The sequence below is a fragment of the Choloepus didactylus genome, chromosome 5 (genome assembly GCF_015220235.1).
Source record: "Choloepus didactylus isolate mChoDid1 chromosome 5, mChoDid1.pri, whole genome shotgun sequence".
Lineage (NCBI taxonomy): Eukaryota > Metazoa > Chordata > Mammalia > Pilosa > Megalonychidae > Choloepus > Choloepus didactylus.
The window spans coordinates 28874333-28898167 of record NC_051311.1 but is presented as its reverse complement, the minus strand read 5'-3'; the positions used below and the strand labels follow the sequence as shown (position 1 = coordinate 28898167).

Sequence of the window (23835 nt, the reverse complement as noted above, 5' to 3'; positions counted from 1 at the left end):
TATGCCCTATCCTTGGGGAAGTCTACATCCAATGCCTGGCCCAAAGGTCAGGCCCTCTTGCCTCAGTTGGGACAACTTTGAAGATGCATGCCAGCTCCAGACCTCTAGGAGAAGGGATCAGGGTTTCGGAGACCTCTGTGGCTATTGCATCAGTGTTCTACTTCTCCCTTTGCCATATCCTGTTTCTTTCACTCTCTCAGAGGTTGTTTTCCCCAACATCACTGCCATATAAACTTCCTGCATGCAAATTACAGAATTTCAGAGTCTGTTTTCCAGTAACCCAACTAAGACATATAGGTCTTTGGGTACCCCTGGTGTCATCCTCTGGATGAGCCAGAAATCTTGCTGTGTAGGAGATTGAGTCCAGAACTTTCCACATGCACATGGATATTAGTGGTCCAGAAGCCCCATGCAACCTTAAGAAACAGGCATTCTCACCCCTATTTTACAGTTAAGGAAACGGTGGGCTAGTTAATCATTAAGTAACATGTTGATTCTAAGTTTGAGTGTTCTTCTAAAAATGGATAAATAAAAAATATACTTTCTTCCTAGTTTAGAATTTAGATTCATCCATGGTTCATGAGCCTCATCCACATTTGCCAACCTCAGAGTGGTACCGAGCAGCAGGATTAGAGAGCAGTGCAGTGAGCACCTACAGTTATTAGGAGCGTTTTTATCTGTCTGCCACCTGATTTCTTCATGTCTTGGAGCAATGTTTTTTTGACTTGAAGCTAATATGGATGATTCTAGCTGAACAAAGAGAACAATGCTTCATAAATTGAAATGCTTTTTATTCTCTTTTAACAAGAAATTTGGCAGTGACCACATGGTGGTCTCTTGTTACTACATATGAACATGCACTATATATATATACACAAACACACACAACCTATACATACATACACAGGTATACCCCACAAAATATTTTCCAATGAACATTTTCTTGGTGGAATATCTCTTGGCTTTTCTAATTTAATACCCAGGTTTCAGAGCACATAATTATCTCAGTACAGTGGGGGATTTTTTGCTGATGTTTATAAAGTAAAAAATATACATGCATTTCCTTCCCCAGAATTCTCTGGTATATTTTGAACAAAATCATGTGCAGCAAAAGTTTCATGTTATATTCCAAATATAATGGCATGATGTCAGCATCAACCAAAAGGAGGGGCAACTGAGATTTTGCAGGTGGTAAGTGAGGCAGCATTACTGCAAATAAAGTGCCTAGTAACCGTATAAATTTTTGGTTGATGTTACATCCAAACATGACAGTTCGCTACTTATATAAGTGTCTTCACTATAATTTTTGGAAATCTATTGGTCTCCTAGGTGGAGGGTAACTCATTTTAAATTTTCCACTTAAAATAAAGGGAGATAGGTTTTCAGTGTTTTCATACAGGGCATCTGATTTTAAAAACGGCTCACTGATGTTAGGTGGAAATTATCTATATGTATTTCATAAAAGATGGAATTTACAGAAAATCTTCATATTTTTGTTTATTTCAATTAATAAAACTGTCCTGTTTTTATTTCTAATGCTTTTTGAAGTTATATTGACTCAGTCTTAATAGGAATATAAATTATCATGCACCTCACAGTTCTTTACATATCAAAATCATGGCAATATTTTCTCAGACCATTTTTCAATGGATGAAATTTCATGTTCTGTGTTGTCAGAGAATAATTTAGCTGAAGTCAATTTACTTTTCTGGTATTTTACCTATTTTTCTCACTAATTGCTAATCAATGCAGATAGAACCACCTCATAAATGTTCCTTTAAATTGTCTTATTCATCTTCCCTGTGTCTCTGTTCATGCTTACAGACTTGTTTGTGACACTGTAATATATTACAGTGATGAGAGTGTTCATCATTATGTTGTGCAACATTGTAGCAATTAACTTGCAAATTGACTTTTGCCCTGTAATTTGGCTCTCAGTAGGTCAAAAACTTTTTAAGTGTACATTCTCTACCTCAAAAACATTAAAAATATTTCACACATTGGACTATGCTATTCTTTTTTTCACTTGTGTGCAATGACCTTCATGCTCCAAATAATATGAGATGCCTTGAGTTGTCACATAATGAACAAAATCTTTGCAAAGATCGCACAGTGAACCTAGTTCCCAGTGACTTTCTAAATGATCCTAACCTTATTTCAATAATCATTTCAGGCACATCAAATTTTTCACATAAAAGCTTCACAGCCACCCTGACCCAATGCTTCCAGCTAACGGTTTTCTATAAAATGATTGCCGGTCACTGTATACTGCTGGCATTGCTAGACGTATGGTCCTGTTTCTAGGAGACCTGAGAGTAGGGCATGTTCTTCATGTTTCAGTTTTTTGATTGATCTCTTAAGTCTCTAGCTCTTTTCCATGCATACAGTATCCATAAATACTGTTTTGCTGATTTTCCATGACGCATCTCTCCCACTTCCTGACTTTCTCACACAATACTTACTGTGAGCCAGTGTACACTATGTGCAGAAAGAGAAGAAAAAAGCAGACAACATGAGCTCAGGGTTACTGACTCTGGACAGCTCAAGAACACCTATTGACAAGAAATTCCGAAGGCTAAATTCTAATCTCATCTCCATTTCCTGATTGGATAACTGGGTTTGAGCAAGTTACTTAATCTGTCTAAAGATCAATTGCCTTGTAGGAAAACACCAACAATTTCACTGGCCTATTGTGGATATTAACAAAGCTATTCAATACAGAATGCTCTAAAAATGCACCACTGAATGGAGAAAGTCAGGCAATATTCTTGGTTATATTCCAAATATATGCATTTTTTTCCTTCCTTCATTTATTCAACAAATATTAACTGAATGACTACCATGTACAAAGCCTATGCTAGGGACTGAATATATGATGGTCTAGAAGAAAGGCACATCACACTCTATACAGAAATTAACTCAAAGTGAATCAAAGACCTCAATGTAAGAGACAGTACCATAAAACTCCTAGAAGATAATGTAGGGAAACTTCTTCAAGACCTAATATTAGGAGGTTGCTTCTTAGACCTTACACACAAAGCACAAGCAATGAAAGAAAAAATAGATAAACGGGAAAAATCAAAAGCTCAAAATCAAAAGCTTCTGTACCTCAAAGGAATTTGTCAAAAAGGTGAACGCAGCCAACGCCATGGGAGAAAATATTTGGAAACCATGTATCTGATAAGAGAATGATATCTTGCATATATAAAGAAATCCTACAACTCAATGACAATAGTACAAATAGCCCAATTATAAAATGGGCAAAAGATATGAAAAGACATTTCTCCAAAGAGGAAATACAAATTGCTAAAAAAAAAAAACATGAAAAAATGTTCATCTTCACTAGTTATTCGGGAGATGCAAATCAAGACCACAATGAGATATCATATCACACCAATAAGAATGGCTGCCATTAAACAAACAGGAAACTACAAATGCTGGAGAAATTGGAACTCTTATTCATGGCTAGTGCGGACTGTGTAATGGTACAGCCACTCTGGAAGACAGTTTGGTGGTTTCTCAGAAAACTAGATATTGAATTACCCTATGATCCTGCAATTCCACTTCTCAGTATATACCCAGAAGATTTGAAAGCAGTGACATGAACAGACATTTGTACACTGATGTTCATAGCAGGATTGTTCACGAAATAATCCAAGCATCCTTCAACAGATGAGTGGATGTATTAGTTAGGTTTCTCTAGGGAAACAGAATCAATGAGAGGTGTCTCTGACTATCAAATTTGTAAAAATGACTCACGCAATTGTGGGTATGCATGAGTCCAAATTCTGTAGAGCAGTCAGCAAACTGTCAACTCCAAGGAAGATGTCCGATGAACTCCTCAGGAAACGAACTGGCAACTTTGATGAACTCCTCAGGAAATGAACTGGGATCTTCAACAAACGTGTTCGATGAACTCCTCAGGAAACGAACCGGCAACTTCAATGAACTCCTCAGGAAACACTTCACTGGGCAGCCGAAGAAGAAGTGAAGGTCCTCTATCTGTCTCACTTATAAGTCTTCAACTGATTAATTGGATTAAATCCAGCCAATTGCATTCTCTCATTGTGGAAGACACGCCCTTTGGTGAGTCATCAGTCACAGCTGCAGTCAATTGACTGATGATTTAATAAACCAGCCTGTTGGTTTATTAACCAGCCACAAACATCCTCACAGCAATTGTTAGGCCAGTGTTTGCTTGACCAGACAGCTGGGTACTATCACCTGGCCAAGTTGACACATGAACCTAACCATCACAGTCCACCCCTTGTCAACTTGGCAGTTATACACATCACTTAAAACCATACTTTATCTCTAAGTAGATAACAATAACAGACATATATTTTGCCTAACAATACTCTGCTGTGTGGCATACAACTGGAAACGCACTAAATCTCTCCAGAATGGGGTGCAAGTCCTTGGGTGACATTAGCTCTTAAAATTGATTTCCTTTAGCTTAAATGCAGCAAAATGAACAGTACGGGTTATGCCATATGATAAGGGGATAAAACAGAGAAGAAAGCAAAGATATTTGCTTTACAGACAAATACCAACATAATCATAACAAAACAAGGAGGAAATATTCATGCCATTGTAGTCCTCGTTTCTGTAACTGGTCACGTGGCCGTAGTTCACAGTCATCACTACCTTCTTCCACTACCCATTCCATGTTCCCTTTACCCTCAGCAAGCACTTCAGCTGGCCATGGTTCTTTGCCTGGTAGAGTGACCCAAACCTTCATTCCTGAAGTTTCTTGGCCATTGGTAATCCTGCCTGGATTGGGTTGTTGCAGTTTTCCATTGACTTTAATCACAGGGCATGGTAGTACTAAGAGACGCCCCAGGGGATCTCCTGTATTCCAGGAAAACTCTTCTTTACTTCCATTGTGTAGTTGCAGTGCTATTTCCCCTTGATAGTCAGGATCAATCACCCCAGCCAGTACAGTAATCTCCTTCCTTGCCTGTTGATTCAGAGGCATAAGAAGACCAAAGCGGCCAGGTGGCAGTCTTAACTTCCAGTTCAATGGGATTATTGTTGTGTTTCCTGGTGGAACCACTCCTCCTTTTGGAACCAAGACCTGTAGACCAGCAGAGTTTAAGCTTGCAGGGACAGGAAGCAAAAATTTACCTAGTGGATCACTAGGAGTGATGGTGAGTGATGCCAATCCTGTTTCCACCCCTTGATTCCTGGACCCATGATTCCTGGCTATGGGAGAAACAGCACCATAGAGTGGATGCTGATTCAGAGCATACACAGCCTCCTGGAGAACACTGCCCCAACCCTGCAAGGTATTGCCACATAGTTGGCACTGTAATCGAGTATTCAACAGGCCATTCCACTGTTCTATCAACCCAGCTGCCTCTGGATGATGGGGAACATGGTAAGACCACAGAATTCCATGAGCATGTGCCCATTCCCTCACTTAATTTGCTGTGAAGTGGGTTCCTTGGTCTGAAGCAATGCTGTGTGGAATACCATGACAGTGGGTAAGGCATTCTGTAAGTCCATGGATGGTAGTTTTGGCAGAAGCATGTCGTGCAGGGAAGGCAAACCCATATCCAGAGTATGTGTCTATTCCAGTAAGAACAAATCGCTGCCCCTTCCATGATGGAAGTGGTCCAATGTAATCAACCTGCCACCAGGTAGCAGAATGATCACCTCAGGGAATGGTGCCATATCGGGGACTGAGTGTGGGTCTCTGCTGCTGGCAAATTGGACACTCAGCAGTGGCTGTGGCCGGGTCAGCCTTGGTGAGTGAAGTCCATGTTGCTGAGCCCATGCATAACCTCCATCCCTACTGCCATGACCACTTTGTTCATGAGCCCATTGGGCAATGACAGGAGTTGCTAGGGAAAGAGGCTGATTGGTATCCACTAAATGGGTCATTTTATCCACTTGGTTATTAAAATCTTCTGCTAAAGTCACCCTCTGGTGAGCATTCACATGGGACACAAATATCTTCATGTTGTTTGCCCACTCAGAAAGGTCTATCCACATAGCCCTTCCCCAGACTTCTTTGTCACCAATCTTCCAATCATGTTCCTTCCAAGTCCCTCACCATCCAGCCAAACCATTAGCAACAGCCCAGGAATCAGTATACAAACACACCTCTGGCCAGTTCTCCTTCCAAGCAAAGTGAACAACCAGGTGCACTGCTCAAAGTTCTGCCCACTGGGAGGATTTCCCCTCACCACTGTCCTTCAGGGACATCCCAGAAAGGGGCTGCAGTGCTGCAGCTGTCCACTTTTGGGTGGTGCCTGCATATCATGCAGAACCATCTGTAAACCAGGCCCGAGTTTTCTCTTCTTCAGTCAACTGATTGTAAGGAACTCCCCAAGATGCCATAGCTGTGCGCTGGGAAAGAGAAGGCAAGGTGGAAGGAGTAGGGGCCATGGGCATTTGGGCCACTTCCTCATGTAACTTACTTGTACCTTCAGGACCTGCTCGAGCTCTATCTCATATAAATCATTTCCATTTTATGATGGAGTGCTGCTGTGCACGCCCAACTTCATGGCTTGGAGGGTCAGACAATACCCAGCTCATGATAGGTAACTCAGGTCTCATGGTAACTTGGTGGCCCATGGTTAAGCATTCTGTCTCTACTAAGGCCCAGTAGCAGGCCGACAGTTGTTTCTCAAATGGAGAGTAGTTATCTGCAGAGGATGGTAAAGCTTTACTCCAAAATCCTAAGGGTCTGCATTGTGATTCTCTTATAGGAGCCTGCCAAAGGCTCCAAACAGCATCTCTATTTGCCACTGACACTTCCAGCACCATTGGGTCAGCCGGATCATGTGGTCCAAGTGGCAGAGCAGCTTGCACAGCAGCTTGGACCTGTCAGAGCCTCATCTTGTTCCGATCCCCACTCAAAACTAGAAGCTTTCCTGGTTACTCAGTAAATGGGCCGGAGTAGCACACCTAAACGAGGAATATGTTGTCTCCAAAATCCAAGAAGCCAACTAAGCGTTGTGCCTCTTTTTTGGTTGTAGGAGGGGCCAGATGCAACAGCTTATCCTTCACCTTAGAAGGAATATCTTGACAGGCCCCACACCACTGGACACCTAGAAATTTTACTGAGGTGGAAGACCCGTGTATTTTTGTTGGATTTATCTCCCATCCTCTGCCACGCAAATACCTTACCAACAAATCTAGAGTAGTTGCTACTTCTTGCTCACTAGATCCAATCAACATGATATCATCAATGTAATGGACCAGTGTGATGTCTTGTGGGAGGGAGAAACGATCAAGATCCCTGCGGACAATATTATGACATAGGGCTAGAGTTTGTCCTGCAGGTTTTAGGAACTGTTTTGGTCCTGTTAACTCTGTTTTCCTTACTGTTTCTCCTATGGCAATGGGAATGTTTATCCTATGAATGTCCCTCTTTTATATATTGGAAGCACATAACTTGTTATAAGTTTACAGATCCACAGCTAAAGGAAAATTATGCCTTAGGACTGACCACACCTATAATTGATTTTGATGGGATCTTGTACATAACTATTGTTACTGAAATGATTTAAGTTTCTGTGATATTGTGATGAGATGATGTATTTTGTATATGGAAAGATAATGTCATTTTGGGGTCCAAGGGGTGGAATGTGCCAGTTTGAATATATTGTGTCCCCCAAACGCCATTATCTTTGATGTAATCTTGTGTGGGCAGATGTTATCATTGTTGATTAGATTGTAATCCTTTGAGTGTTTCTGTGGAGATGCACCCCACCCAACTGTGGGTGATGACTCTAATTGGATAATTTCCATGGAGTGCTGGCCTGCCCATTGGGTGGGCCTTGATCAGTGGAGCCATATAAATGAGCTGCTGGGCAGAGGGAACTCAATGCCACTGAGACTGACATTTTGAAGAGGAGCCACAGCCAAGAGGGACACTTTGAAGAAAGCACAGGAGCTGCAGATGAGAGACAGTTTGAAGACGGCTGTTGAAAGCAGTCTCTTGCTCCGGAGAAGCTGAGAGAGGACAAATATCCCAAGTGCAACTAAGAGTGACATTTTTGAGGAACTGCAACCTAGAGAGGGACGTCCTGGGAGAAAGCCATTTTGAAACCAGAACTTTGGAGCAGACGCTAGCCTCGTGCCTTCCCAGCTAACAGAGGTTTTCCGGACACCATTGGCCATCCTCCAGTGAAGGTACCCGATTGCTGATGTGTTACTTTGGATACTTTATGGCCTTAAGACTGTAACTGTGTAACCACATAAACCCCCTTTTATAAAAGCCAATCCTTCTCTGGTGCTTTGCATTCCGGCAGCATTAGCAAACTAGAACAGTGGATAAAAAATACATGGTATATACATATGATGGAATACTATGTAGCAATAAGAAGGAACACGGTCCTGAAACATGGCAACATGGATGAAACTTGAAGATATAATTCTGAGTGAAATAAGTCAGACACAAAAGGAGAGATATTGTATGCTACCACTTCTATGAACTATCTGAATGTAAAATCAATGTTTTATAATATAGAATATTGGGGACCTAGTGATAGACAGTAGCTAGTAAGGGAGAATGATAATCTAATATGTTCAGATATGTTAATGAGGGTGAATTCAAAGGTATAGGAATGGCTAGGGGTTACAACTGTTTGTTAATGGGATTATAAGTATCAGAGCTGTATTGAAGGCGAACAGGATGGAAAGGGGTTGTTTAAAGGCATGTTTTCCACAAATCAACACCACAAATATAGATACGTGCTTGCATAATGTACTTCTAAGGTATGACATTAGGACAGAGAGTTGACAACAGAAGGGTATATGGGAAAAATCTACATATTATATACTATGGACTATAATTAATAGGAATATCATACCAGTATTACATGAAAGCTAGGGACAAATAAGTAAGGGCTGACAAGAATTATGAGATGTTTTGGGTCATGAGAATTGTTTAAAATGGAGAGTGATGAGGATTCTACAACTAAGTGATGATAATGTGAGATATGGATGGATTATCATGGACATCACATATGCTATGTGAACTTCGGAACCCCCTCCTTTATAAGTCAAGCCCCCAATACTGAGGCTTCTTGGGTAAAAATTATGGTTGTAAAGGGGAAGCTAAGCCCACCTATTATTATACCTAGGAGTCACCTCCAGAGAACCTCTTTTGTTGCTCAAATGTGAACTTTCTCTCTCTCAGCCTAACTCTGCAAATAAATCCCCCCCGCCACCGCACATGGGAAAGGACCCTGAAGATGAATGAGTCTTCCTGGCAATGTGGGACTTGGATTCTGGGAATCAACGTGACCCTGGCATCGAGGGATTGAGAATGCCATTTGGACCAAAAGGGGGAAAAGAAAGGCAAAATCAAGGTTTCAGTGGCAAATAGAATTCAAATAGAGTCAAAAGGCTGTCCTACAGGTTACTTCTCTGCAAGCTTCACTTAGATATGCCAAATGACCACAATATGATAAGCCCAAGTCAACAGTAGTCCCCCAAACCTTAAAGAACACCTGGATCCCTATCTGAGACTCCAAAAAAGTTTCACTTACTAAGTTTATTCTTCAGAAACTTTAATCCTTCCAAGTGTTCCTATGCCAAATAAGTCCCAAAACCCAGAGCCTCTTCAAGAACATCAACTAAATGTGTCCCCTTTGCTCATAAAGTTGACACCCCTTTTTCAACATGAACAGGTTAGGGTGGTCACTGTCTAGACATCCCTGAAGATCGGGAAAGTGGTTAAACTAGAGGAAGGTGTAGCAACAGACAAGACGGAATTTAACATAGGATTATGAATACTGAATCTTTATCTAATTTTCTTTTTCTTAGTTGCTAGGGTATTAGAATAGCTAGAAGGAAAGAATTGAATTGGTGGAACTGTAACCCATAACATCCTTTGAAATTTTTTCTATAGCTACTTGTTAAATTGTAAATTGAAAACTATACATTTTTGTATATATGTTATACTTCACAATAAGGAAATAACTGAAACTATGGTACTATAACTCATAACAACTCTGGAAACTTCCTATATACCTACTTGTTAAATCATCCTTTGAAAGATATTACCTTTTTGTATAAATGTTATATTTCATAATAAAGAAATAACTGAAACTGTAGAACTGTAACCTATAATATTCTTTGAAATTTTCTCTCTAACCACTAGTTAAATTGAATTTGGAAAGTTATCACTTCTATGCATATGTCATATTCTACAATAAAAATATGATTAAAAAAAAGAAGCAAGGCACAGAGGGAGTTACTAGGAAAGTGAAGAAAGTGAATGTATAAAAAACTCATCATCTCATGTAGGGTGTTCTGGTTTGCTAATGCTACCGTTAAGCAAAATACCAGAAATGGATCGGTTTTTATAAGGGGGTTTATTTGGTTACAAAGTTACAGTCTGAAGGCCATAATGTGTCCAAGGTAAGGCATCAGCAAAGGGTACCTTCACTGGAGAAAGGCCATTGGTAGCCAGAAAACCTCTGTTAGCTGGGAAGGCACATGGCTGGTGTCTGCTTGCTCCCAGGTTGTGTTTCAAAATGGCGTTCTCCAAGGTGTTGCTCTTGGGGTGTTTTGTCCTCTCTTAGCTGCAGCTGCTCTTCAAAATGTCACTCTCAGTTGCTCTGAGGTCCTTCTGTCTGTGAACTCCTTTATACAACTCCAGTGATCCAATTAACACCCATCCTGAATGGGCAGGGTAACACCTCCATGGATATTATCCAATCAAACATTTCACTCACAGTTGATTGAGTCACATCTCCATGGAAACACTCCGTCAAAGGATTCCAATCTAATCATCACTAGCACTTCCGCCCCCACAAGATTGCATCAAAGAACATGGCACAAAGGGGGACTCAGAAGGTACAGTCCTTTAATCAATAATGGAATAAATCTGCTCCTTTAAAAAATATCTAGAACCTAAAAGTGCTGGCCACAAATTAAATTTAAAATAAGATATACAGTTACAAATACTGAATAATATAAAGCAAACAAGTTACACTGTATAGAGGAAGAGAAAGAAAGCAAAAGAAACAGGTTCTCAACTGTTTAAACTCTCCTATTAAGCTTCCCAAGTGAGTTTTTTCTCAAATGCCATTTTACACTGTTTATAAAAGCTCTATGTAAAACACATTGAGTCAAAGGGGTGAAATTTTAAGGGACGGTCCTAGATTAATCAGGCAGAAATACCAAAGACAAAACAGAAATGGGAATCCAACTTAAGAAAAATAGAATCCAAGACAAAAAGCATTAAAGGTGACAAAGATTACCATTTTAAAATGGCAATAAATATAATGACCAACAATAAAGACATGATATAAGCCTTTATGTGCTGAATATGAGAGCCTCAAATTCTATAAAGAAAAATATATTAACAACAAAAGGAAAATTTACAGAAACACAGTTTTTGTCTGAGAAATTTCAGTAAGTCAAAATATAAATAAGACATAATTTTGATTAATACAATTTATATATACATTTGTGTACATGAAAAATTATAAATTATATATATAATTGTACATTACATATAAAATTTCATTCCCTGCAAATAGTGGGTGCAAATACCTTTTTGAAGCATACATTGAAAATTAATAGAAGTATTATATAAACTAGGTCACAAAGTAGACCTCTAAATTTCCAAAAACATAAAAATGAAGAGGCTGCTTTCTCTAACTACAGTGCAGTAAACTCAGACACCAATTTAAAGTATAATTTAAAGTTTAAAAGCAACATATAAAAATGAGAAAATGAAAAAGCCAATTAAACACTCATGTTTTTAAAAAGGATATAAAAATCACAATTGCAGATAATTTAGAACAAAAGCAAATGAAAATACATCAGTTATAGGATTGTTTCAAATCTATATTCAAAGGCAAAGGCATACATTTACATGATATCATTAATTCTTACATACATGTATAAAAACAACAAAAAAAATTCAACTCAAGAATTTTTATAAAGAAGAATAAATCCAAAGTTAGAAAAAAAGAAGAGAATACAAGGGATATTAAAGAATTTTGTTAAAAAGGTGAAGAGAAGAAGTAAGTTTAAAATGGCAAAGGGGTTATAACTACACATATAACAAAGAATTTTTAATATTATAATACTATATACTATACTAAGTTAACAAATTTGGAAATAGCCATGAAAAGGATAGCTTTCTGCAAAATATAAGTGGCCCAAATTCACACAATAAATACTGCAAGCATATTTTACTGATAATACTGGAAAACAATGAAAATGATATCAAAGATTTACCTACAAAGACATATCATTTAGGAGTGAATGTGGAGGAAGATGGCAGATTAGAAAACTCCAAATATTAGTGCCTTCACTAGAACAACTATTAAACAGAGAGGAACTGTCTAAATCAACTATCTTAAAACTCCAGTGGAACACTGTAGAGCATCCAGGGAAGAGAGGGAGGAAGAAGTTGGTAAATTGCAGAAAATACCACCAAATTGCTCTCACCACACAGCAGTTACCATCACCCATCCCCCACTCCTGCAGCAGGCAGCAGTGGGTTCCAGCACTGGCATAGCTTGCTAGTGCCAGAAGGGACATAAAAATCCAGTTCCCCAAGATGCAAAGGGAGCACAGTGCAATCCACTGATCACTGCTTTTGATTAGTCACTTCAGATCACTGGCATTGTTTCAACCTGCCCTGGACAAAAGCAGCAGGGGGGACTTAGAGCGTATGCTCCCTCAGAACTGCAGAAGACAGCTGAAAGGCTCCTTTTGCTGGGCAGGTGTCAAGTCAAGAAAGTGCAGTTTGAGGCGCTATGGATGAAGCTCCTGGCACCATTCCTGGCTTCTCCTTCATCCCCTCCCCAGGGCAGTTTGGCACTAGCTGGTGCTCCCTTTCTGGGTCCTTGGCCTTGTTCCAGCAGAAACAGACTGACTTGGGAAACGCCTCTCCAGCTTGCCCCAGAATTTACTCTCAAGGCAAAAGCAACCTTAGACAATGAATGAGGTGTAAGAAACAATTGAGAAGGACCACCTGGGGCAAAAGATTACCAGCTTTAAAACCTGCAGTGGAACAACTGCAAGAGGTAGAAGTTCTGTTAACTGGGAAGTAGAGAGGGCATCCTAAGGCCACTAGCAAGCATAAGCCAGGATGAGACACAGGCCCAGAAAAGATGGGGAGGACCCCGTACTTTGCATTTGCCGTAGGATGACCTTGCTGATGTGAGGACAAACCCTGACTGAGAGCAGCAGCCAATGCAAAGCCAATTTGCAAAGATAGTGAAAGTGATTTTTGCTTAGCTGTGCTTGGTTTTGTTAGCTCCTGACATTTAATGGTGAAAGACTGAAAGCTTTCCTTTTAAGATCAGGAACAAGACAAAGATGACCACTGTCACTTATTTGCCATTGTACTGAAAGTTCTAGCCAGAGCAATTAGGAAAGAAAAAGAAATAAAAGGCATCTAAATTGGAAAGGAAGAAGTAAAACTTTCCCTTTTATAGTTCATGATACTATATACAGAAAATCCTGAAAATTCCAGCACAAAGTTCCTAGAGCTAATTAATGAATTCAGCAATGTTGCAAGATACAAGATCAACAAAATCAGTAGTGTTTCTATTCATGAGTAGTGAACAATCAGAAGGCAGAATCAAGAAAAATTCCATTTGCAGTAGCAACTAATAGAATCAAATATCTAGGAATAAATTTGACCAAGGATGTAAAGGACTTATACACAGAAAACTACAAAGCATTGCTAAAAGAAATCAAAGACTTAAATGAATGAAATGACATGTCATGCCCATGGATTAAAAAACTAAATATTGTTAAGATGTCAACTCTATACAAAGTGATTTACACATTCAATACAATCCAAATCAAAATTCCAACAACCTTCTTTGCAGAAATGGAAAAGCTAATCAACAAATTTATTTGGAGGTGTAAGTGGCACCAATTGGCCAAAGCTATCTTGAAAAAGAACGAAGTTGGAGGACTCACACTTCCCTATTTGAAAACTCACTACAGAGCCACAGTAATCAAAACATCATGATGCTAGCACAAGGACATACATATAGAACAATGGAATCAAATTCAGAGTTCAGAAATCAGCCCTTATATTTATGGCCAACTGATTTTTGACAAGTGGCAAAGACCACTCAATTGGAAAAGAAGAGTCTCTTCAACAATTAGTGCTCAGAAAATGGGATCCCCATATTCAAAAGAATGAAAGATAGACCCCTACTTCACACCATATCCCAAAATCAACTCAAAACTGATCAAAGACCTAAATATAAGAGCCAGAAATATCAAACTTAGGGAGGCATCTTCAGGATCTTGTGTTAGTCAATGGTTTATTAGACTTTACACCCTAAGCACAAGAAACAAAAGAAAAAATAAATGGGACCTCATAAAAGTTTAAAATTTTTGTGCAAAGGACTTTATCATGAAAGTAAAATGACAACACACACAAAGGGAGAAAATATTTGGAAACCATATATATGATAAGGGTTTAATATCCAGAATATATAAAGAAATCATTCAACTCAACCACAAAAAGACAAACCATTTAAAAAATTAGCAAAATTCTTGCCTAGACATTTTTCCAAAAAGATCTACAAATGACCAAAACGCACATGAAAAACCTCAACATCATTAGCAATCAGGGAAATGCTAATTAAAACCACAATGAAATACCATTTTTCATCCACTAATGTGACTACTATTTTAAAAATGGAAAATTACAATTATTGGAGAGGATATAAAGATATAGGAACACACATTCATTCACTGTGGGTATGTAAAATGGTGCAGTTGTTGTGGATGTCAGTTTGGTGGTTCTTAAAAAAGTTAAGGACACAATTACCATATGACCCAGAAATCACACTTCTAGGTATATAACCAAAAGCACCGAAAGTAGGGACTTGAGCACATTTTCACACCGATATTCCTAGCAGCATTATTCATGATTGCCAAAAGATGGAAGCAACCCAAGTGTCCATCAGCTGGTGAATGGATAAAGTAAATGTGCTATAAACACAACAATGGAATATTATTCAGCCATAAAAAGAAATGAAGTCCTGATACATGTGACCATATGGATAAACCTTGAAGATAGTGTTGAGTGAAATCAGCCAGATACAAAAGGACAAATATTGTATGAGCTCAGTGATATGAAATAATTAGAATAAGCAAACTCAGAGTCAAAATCTAGAATATAGGTTACCAAGGGATGTGGTAGGGGTAGAGAATAGAAAGCTAAGGCTTAAAAGGTACAAAGTTTCTGTTCAGGATGATGGATACATTTTGATAATGGATGGTGGTGATGGTAGCACATCACTGTGAATGTAATTAAGAGCTCTGAATTATATATTTGAGTGTGGGTAAAAGGGGAAATTATAGGTTGTATATATGTTGCTAGAATAAAAATTAAAAAGATAAAACAACATAGTGACTGTACAACACAAACAGGGAACTTATATGTAGACCATGGACTATAGTGATAGTACAATTACAATAATTTTCTTTTATTAATTGTAACAAATGTACCACACTAATGCAAGGCATTAATAATAGGGGGGCTACATGGGAGCTCTAAATTTTCTGCATAATTTTTCTGCAAGTCTACCAGTTCTCTAATTTAAAAATAATAAGTGAATAAGTAAAAATAAAAATAAAAAAAACAGTGTGAAGCATTTGCACTCGTCTAAAATAAAAATGTAAATTCAAGACAGCTCAAGTTGAACGATACTTTGTTTTTACTTATAGAAAGTCTCCCATATCTTTAAAAACTATAATGGCCCATTCTCTTTGTTAAAGTAGTTTTTAAAGGTGGATATGCTCAGCACAAGTAATGCAAGGAAATAGTTCCTGCCCTCAAGAAGTTCGCAGTCTAGTAAGATCACTAATCTGGTTAATATTCTTTCAGTGCCAACTATGTGCTGGGGTCTAGTTATAAGTTCCTTATAGGTATTAACTCATCGAATATGCACAAGAACACTGAAATGAAATTTTTAGTGACTTGGCTGGCTCCATCTATAAAATGAAGGCAGATATCATTATCTTTTAGTTACTGAGATTTTTCTAACTAAAAGCTATGGGTATAGAATATTCTCTGTCTCTCTTTCTCTTTCAGGGTAAAGTGGACTTTCCAAATTCAGACTTTATTTTTTAAAACATGATGAAGCTGAGAGAGGCATTGCCTGAATAGGAAACTTAAGGTGGATGGACTTTTTAAAAATTATTAATTTTATGTACTCACCAGTAATGGTCAATGTCAAAGGCGTGGTAATTATAGAAAAGTTTAAAGAAGAAAGTAAAAACCTCCTTTACTCTCGCCACATGGAGGCCATCACAGGCCACACTCAGAGTTTTCTGGGACCCACGTTTGTGCATGTTGCCATGAGGACCTGGTCACTGCAAAAGCCCCCCAACCAGATCCCTGCATCCACCCTAATCCTCCAGAGTCCATTCCCTACCCGGAGCCAGAGGCTCCGTCCCTCCTGCATGCAAAGCCCTCTGGTGGCTTCCATCCCACTGGGAGAGAGATTGAGTTTCCACGTGGCTGCCAAAGCCCCGCACAATCTTCTCTGTGCCAAATGTCTTCCCCTTGTTTATCATCTGTCTCCCCTTCCAGAAGGTGTGCTCAGGGAGGGCAGGGACTTGGGTCTGTGTTGTTCCTGTGTACCTGTGTCTCCAGGCCCTGGAAGAGTGCCTGGCCCCCAGGGGAGTATCTCTGTAAAACAAATGTGTGTGTGCGTACATAGAATAGAAAGATTGAGATTCAGGATGGTTTTTATCCACGATGGAATCCCACAACAAAAAATATTTATCAAGGGCATCTTAGCACCAGGCCCTGATTTGGCACTGGGGAGATGTCCATGTGTCAGACGTGGGTGGCGTCCATGCACACAGGCTCACAGTCTCCTGGCAACACCCCGGCCTTTTGTCATTGCTTGAGATTTTCCTTGCCCAGTAACTCTAGAATCAAACAGGCAGTCCCAGTTTTCTTACTGTGGCTCCTTTGGACTAATTTTTAACTTCCCAATGTCTCAATTTCCTCATTTAAAAAAAAAGGAGTATGGCATTACTGATTATCTCATAGGTTGTAGTAGTATGAAATGGGATGATATAAAGTATTTAGCTCAGGAAAGGTTGCTATGCTTTGGGAAATGGGAAGGCATAGTCTTTCATGATTCAATTCTTTTTGTATTGAAGTGAACATAAATTCTTACAGAGAAATGAGAATTCTTGACTACTTCTGCTTTTAAACAAGACCCAAAAGATGCAAGACTTTTCTACCAACCTCATGGCAAAATGGGGGAAGTGCTCACTGGGCATGTCCCTCAATGAAAAGAGGATCACTCCAGAGGGTCACTCCAACTCACCTTTCTCCAGTGGACTACGATACAAATAGGGAAGGAAGCACCAATCAGCTTACCTGGCTGGGTTGGACTTCTCCCTTGAAGAAGTTTCAGGATGCCGTGGGTAGGTTTTGGGGAGGTTTGAAAATTCCTGGGCCATCACACGCTGGGTATAGTCATCCTGCCATGTGAAACCTGTGGGGAAAAGTTGCAAAAACTACGTTATCAATTTTGGAAGTTTAGCCAAAGGTCTTAACAGTGTCATAAGTAATCAGTGCTATTTTAGAAATAATTTTCCTTCAAGCTAGTGATACCATTAACCAAAGTGAGGTTCTTACGAACCAGATGTTCTCCTTAAAGGAATTCCAACTTTCGGAGACTTCTAGACCAGAAAGATGATGGATGTTTAGCTACATTACAAAAAAGGGCAAATGAATGCTGGCTGTGACTGGACAGCAAAGAGACCTCAGCCAAATATACATTTTAGTCATAAAAGATATTTTTGGCCATGGTGAAAGATGAAAAGTTTTCAGCATGGAAAGGTTTGATAGCAAAGATACTCTCATCCATAATGGGCAGATATTTATCCACTATTCACCCACTATTCTGCCTGCTCAACATTTCTTGGGCAATTTGTTCTTCCTAACCCCATCTGGCTTAAAAGTCAAGCATTTGGAATGGAATAAGGGGTATTGTTGCTGGGAAAGCAATTATCATGGGGTTTAATGTACTGTATCTGGGAGCCAATTACATTATATTTATACTCAAATGTTATGACAAAGAGCTTTATAACAAGGGTGAAGTAGTTATGAAGGCAAAATCCATGTGATTATGCATTAATTACATGCACTGCAGATCACATGATAATTATGCTCAGAATTACCAAATAACTCCCAAGAATAATTATTATGCAATTTGTACATTTTAGATCTTATAGTAACACTTTAGCTCTTAGAACTACCCCATGCAATTATCCATAATTATCTAATCACTAAATATCATGTAATTACAGAGATATATTTTTACGCCCTGTACAAAAACACATTACCAAAATCTTCCAATCAGGAAAGCTCTGTGCTTGTTTGTGTGTGTGTGTGCATGTGTGTGTGTTGGGAGGAAGTTCAAAACTTGCTGAGAACCACATATTCTGGAAGGAATTTTAAATGAAGGGCTCAGTAGATAATAAGCTGCCTTCACAAACAAACTTACATTTTTTTTTTTTTTTTATAAAAAGCAAATCTAACATTTAAAAAAATTTTACAGGTGGCAAAATTCAAACAGCTTGCACATTTCTAAATCTCAGAAGGCTCAAAAGCATTACCCAAAGGGGAAGCTGATGGAAATATTCACCAAATAAGATGGCCTCCTATGGCAACTGGTTCTCAGAAGGTTTGTTTGGAACATAACTTTTGGAGAATAGGTCACTGCGGGTAGACAGTCATGGCACTTAAGACACTGTTACCTTTATTTTAGGATTAAATGTACTTAATAATAAGCAAGTCTATTCCATTTGCCAAAAGCAGCTACAAAATCTACATGCAATGAATGTTTATATGGTTATTATTGGTCCATTCCAAGGGGTATGCTCAATTGAAAGCATTTTCCAGTGTTAGCATAATGTCAAGCACTGTGAATTTGGAAAACATATTTTAACCATTCCTTTCCCAAAACAATGTCATTAATATTAATATTTATCAGGAAACAGAATAAATCAAAAGCACAATAGAAACGTCTCATGAAATAATTCATTTTTAAAATTCAACAACAGAAATTCAATAAAAGTTTTCATTTCAAAGAGCACAAAAGTCTGATCTACTTCATCTCAAGAGTGTATGAAAAGGGCTCAGTCATTCGAGGACAGAAGTTGGCGAGCTAGTAGGGTTGGGCTGAATTGAGCAGTCTTAGGAGGACCCTGTATTCTCCTCAGCCCAGATTTCTAAGCTTTCCTGAGAGGAAGCTGGAAATGTGTCCTTGGATATGAGGACAAAAGGATAGCATACATCTGGGGGACTGAACATCACCTATGAACTTCTCTCCCAGCCCTGTATTGGACAAATATAAAAGCCTGGGAAGACAGGACTAGCTTTCAGAAAGATGGGATACATATACTTTCCTCTATCCCTCTCACTAGGTACAACTAAAAACTTTAACATTATAAATTAAACAAATATAATACTCTAAAAGGTGGAAAGAAGAAAGCAGACCAGCTAGGTAACTCAGGATACAAGGAATGACATAGCATGAGTTTCTGGGATTTTCTTTTCGTCTTGTATATCCTAGACTTGTTGCTGAAGAGGCTGGCAACCCAGAAATGCCAATGGGTGCAGACAAAAACAACTACAACAGACCTAAGAAAAGCCTACTCTCTTTAGCCAAAGGATCAGGCAAGTAGTATTCTGTCAAGGCAGAATACTTGTAGACAATAACTGTTATACACCAGCCAAAGATACAGAAAAAAAACTGCAGCCCCACTTCCACTCATACCAACAAAGCCTAAGAAGGGAGAGTACAGTTCTGCCCTCACAAGACAGTAGCAAGATTCTCCAAGACTTTGCCAGGGTATTGTCAGACTAGGCTAAGTAGGGAGCTGGAACTTCCATCCCTATTGGCCAGGAGCAAGCCACTTCCCTCATACTTTGGTGGAGAACCAAAGGATCCTCAACTTCCATACCAACCCAACAGCAACAAGGCACCCCTCCCCTTTACTGCATTGGTATGGTATCAGAGGAAGCCTAGTGGAGAGTCAGGACTTCCACAATTGCCCAGTGGTAAGGAGACCACCCACCATTATAGGATCAATGGAGATAGCATGGGAAACTGAAAGGCATGCTTAAACCCTAACATATCAATAATTACATTAAATGTAAATGGGCTAAATCCAGCAATTGAAAGGCTGACATTGACCGAGTGGATTAAAAAACATGATCAAACTATATGCTGTCTATAAGAAACTCACTTCAAATATAATGATATAGACAGGTTGAAGGTAAAAGACTAGAAAAAGACATTTAATGCAAGCATTAATCAGAGGAAAGCATGGGTGGCATATTAATATTAAAATCTGATAAAATTAGTCTTCAGGGCAAAGAAAATTCCCAGAAATGAAGAAGGACATTATATAATGATAAAAGGATCAATCTACCAAGAAGACATAGCAATCATGGAAAATCAGAATTGCAAAATATATGAAACACAAACTGATAGAACTGAAAAAAGAAACAGACAAATCCATAATAATGGCTGGAGACTTCAATACTCCTTTCTCAACAACTGATTGAACAACTAAACATAAAATCTGCAAGGATAGGAAAGAACTCAATAAAACTATCAACTAATAGGATTTATATAACACTCCACCTAGCAACTGCAGAGTATACATTCTTTTCAATTGCACATGGAGCATACAAGTCAGATCATATTCTGGACCATAAAAGAACTCTTAACAAATTAAAAAAATTAAAACCATCCAGAGTGTATTCTCCTATTGCAATGGTGTCAAACTAGAAATCAACAACAAAAAGATAACAGGAAAATCTCCAAACACTTGGGAATTAAACAACACACTTCTAAATAATCCACAGATCAAAGAGAATCCAAGATAAATAAAAAAATAATAATTAAACTGAATGGAACTGAAAATATAAAATATCAAAATGTGAGTCACAGTTAAAGCAGTATTCAGAGTGAAATTTATAGCACTACATGCTTACAATAGAAAAGAGGAAAATTTTCAAATCACTAATCTAAACTCCCATATAAAGAATATAGAAAAAGGAGAGCAAAATAAATCCAAAGCAAGCAGAAGAAAGGAAATAATAAAAGAGCAGATATTGAAAACTGAAGAGCCATAGAAAAAAAATTGTGGTAAATTGAATTATGTCCCCCAGCAAACATGTTCTTAATCTTAATCTGTGTTCCTGTGGTATGAACCCATAGTAAATGGGACATTTTGAAGATGTTATTTTTAATTGAGGTGTAGCAAAGTGACCCAGGGGTGCCTTAATCCAGATGACTAGAGGCTTACAAAGAGACCCTAGAAGTCATGGAAGAGAAAAAGGAGAGGGCATCGCCACATGGTGGGAGGCAGAGATAAACCAAGAAATCCCAGGGATTGCCAGCAGCTGGTAACAGAATGCTACAGACTGTGGAGAGTTTTGACTTCCTGACACCTTCATTTTGACGTCTTCTATCCTCAAAGCCATGAGCCAATAAATTCCTACTGTCAAGCCAAAACTAAGACACCAATGAAACAGAGCTGGTTTTTTGAAACAAGTAATAAAATTGACAAACTTTTATCAACATTGTCAAAGAAAAAGAGAGAAAATGCAAATCACCAATATGAGGAATGAAATGGTATATCACTACATACCTTGCAAACACCAAAAGGATGAAAAACTCACCGTGCATAAATTTGGCTATTCACGTGAAATGGAACAATTCCTCAGAAAATGCAAACTACCACAACTCATCCAATATAACATAGATAATTTGAATATCCCTATAACCATTAAGGAAGAATTGAATTCATAATTTAAAACTTACTCCCAAAGAAATCTCTAGGCACAGAGAGTTTTACTGGCAAAATCAACCAAATACTAACAGAAAAATTAACACCAATTCTATATAACTCCTCCACAAAAGAGAAGAGGGGTAAATAGTTCTCAATTCATTTTGTGAAACTAGTATTAACCAGATATTCAAACCAGACAAAGATAGTAAAAGAAAAAAAAGTACAGACCCTCCTTAATATAGACATAACATCCTTTAGAAAATATTAGCAAATAAAATCCAGCAATATATTAAGAAATTATACATCATGACCAAGTAGGGTTTAATTCAGGGATTCCAGCCTGGTTCAATATTCCAAAATCATTCAGTGTAATCCACCATATTAATAGGCTAAAGAAGAAAAATATCAGATGATTATATCAAGCAATACAGAAAAAGCATTTGAAAAAATTAAATACCCATTCATTCATGACAAAAACTGTCAAAAATAAAATAGGAATAGTGGGGATATTCAACAACTTGATAAAGACCAACTGCAAAAACCTGCAGCTAACATTATACTTAAAGGTGGAAGACTGAATGTTTTCTAGCTAAGATTAAGAACAAGTCAAGGATGTCCACTCTCATAATTAAGATTAAGTATAGTGCTGGAAGTTCTAGCTAATATAACAAGGCAAGAAAATGAAGTAAGAGGCACTTATTTCCAGATGACATGGTTGTCTCTGTAGAGGATTCCAAAGAATTTCCAAACAAAACAAAACAAAACAAACAAAAAAACCTCCTAGAACAAATAATTTCAATTCTTTTTCCATATAATAGCAATGAATGCATGGACACTGAAATGAAAACTGAAATGGCATTTATAATGACTCAAAAAAGTAAATACTTCAGTGTAAATCTAACAAAACATGTACAGAACATGTGTGCTGAAAACTACACAATGGTGATGACAGAAATCAAAGAAGATCTAAATAAGTGGATAGACTTATAATGTGCTCATGGATTGGAAGTCTCAATATAGTGATGATGCCAAGGAAAGGCAAAGGAACTACATTAGCTAAAATAATTTTGATAAAGAAGAATAAAGTGGGAGAAATCTTTCAACTTGATTTCAAGTCTTACTATACAGATACTATATTCAAGATTATATAGTATTGGTGGGGGAATAGACTTATGGTTCAATAAAACGGAATAGAGAATGCAGAAATAGACCCACACAAATATGCTCAACTATTTGGAAAAGGTGCAAAAGCAATTGAATGGTGGAATGAAAGCATTTTCAATAAATGGTGCTGAAGCAACAGGACATCGACAGACAAAATCATGAAACTTGACTTATATTCCACACCTTACACAAAAACTTAATTCAAAATGGATCACAGACTTAAATGAAAGATGTAGAACTATAAAACTTAAAAAAAAAAAATCTTGGAGATCTTACCCAGGCAAAGAGTTCTTAGACTTGACACCAAAAGAATGATCCATAAAAGGAAAAATTGATAAATCGGACTTCATCAAATTAAAAACTTTTGCTCTGTGAAAAGCCCTGCTAAGAGGATTAAAAGACAAGTTACAGAGCAGGAGAAAATATTTGCAAACCACATATATGACAAAGGACCAGTATTTAGAATATATACAGAACTCTCAAAACTCAACTGTAAAAAAAAAAAAAAAAAAGGTCCATTAAAAAATGGGCAATGGACATTTCACCGAAGAGGATATACAGAGGGTAAAAAAGCACATGAAAGCATGAAAGGATGTTCAACATCGTTAGTCACTAGAGAAACGAAAATCAAATGCACAATCAAATATCACTACACACTTATCAGAATGACCAAAATAAAAATAGTGACAACAAATGCTGGCAAGTGGGGAAATTGGATTATTCTTACATTGCTGGTGGGAATGTAAAATGGCACAGCTACTCTGGAAGAGTATTTGGCAGTTTCTTAAAACACTAAACACATAGCTTCCATATAACCCAGTGATTGCTTCTCTGGGCACTTATCCCAGAGAAATGAAGACGTATGGTCAAACAAAAACCTACACA

General features: G+C 38.1%; 1 protein-coding gene across 1 annotated transcript in view; it reads right to left on the bottom strand.

The window, feature by feature from the left end:
* The window catches only part of PTPRN2 (protein tyrosine phosphatase receptor type N2), a 1313563-nt gene that overhangs the window by 797464 nt on the left and 492264 nt on the right, over positions 1-23835 (bottom strand). The window contains exon 4 of the mRNA XM_037835719.1: positions 17354-17471. Within this exon, the coding sequence (XP_037691647.1) occupies positions 17354-17471 (118 nt within the window). The remainder of the gene's footprint in view (positions 1-17353; positions 17472-23835) is intronic.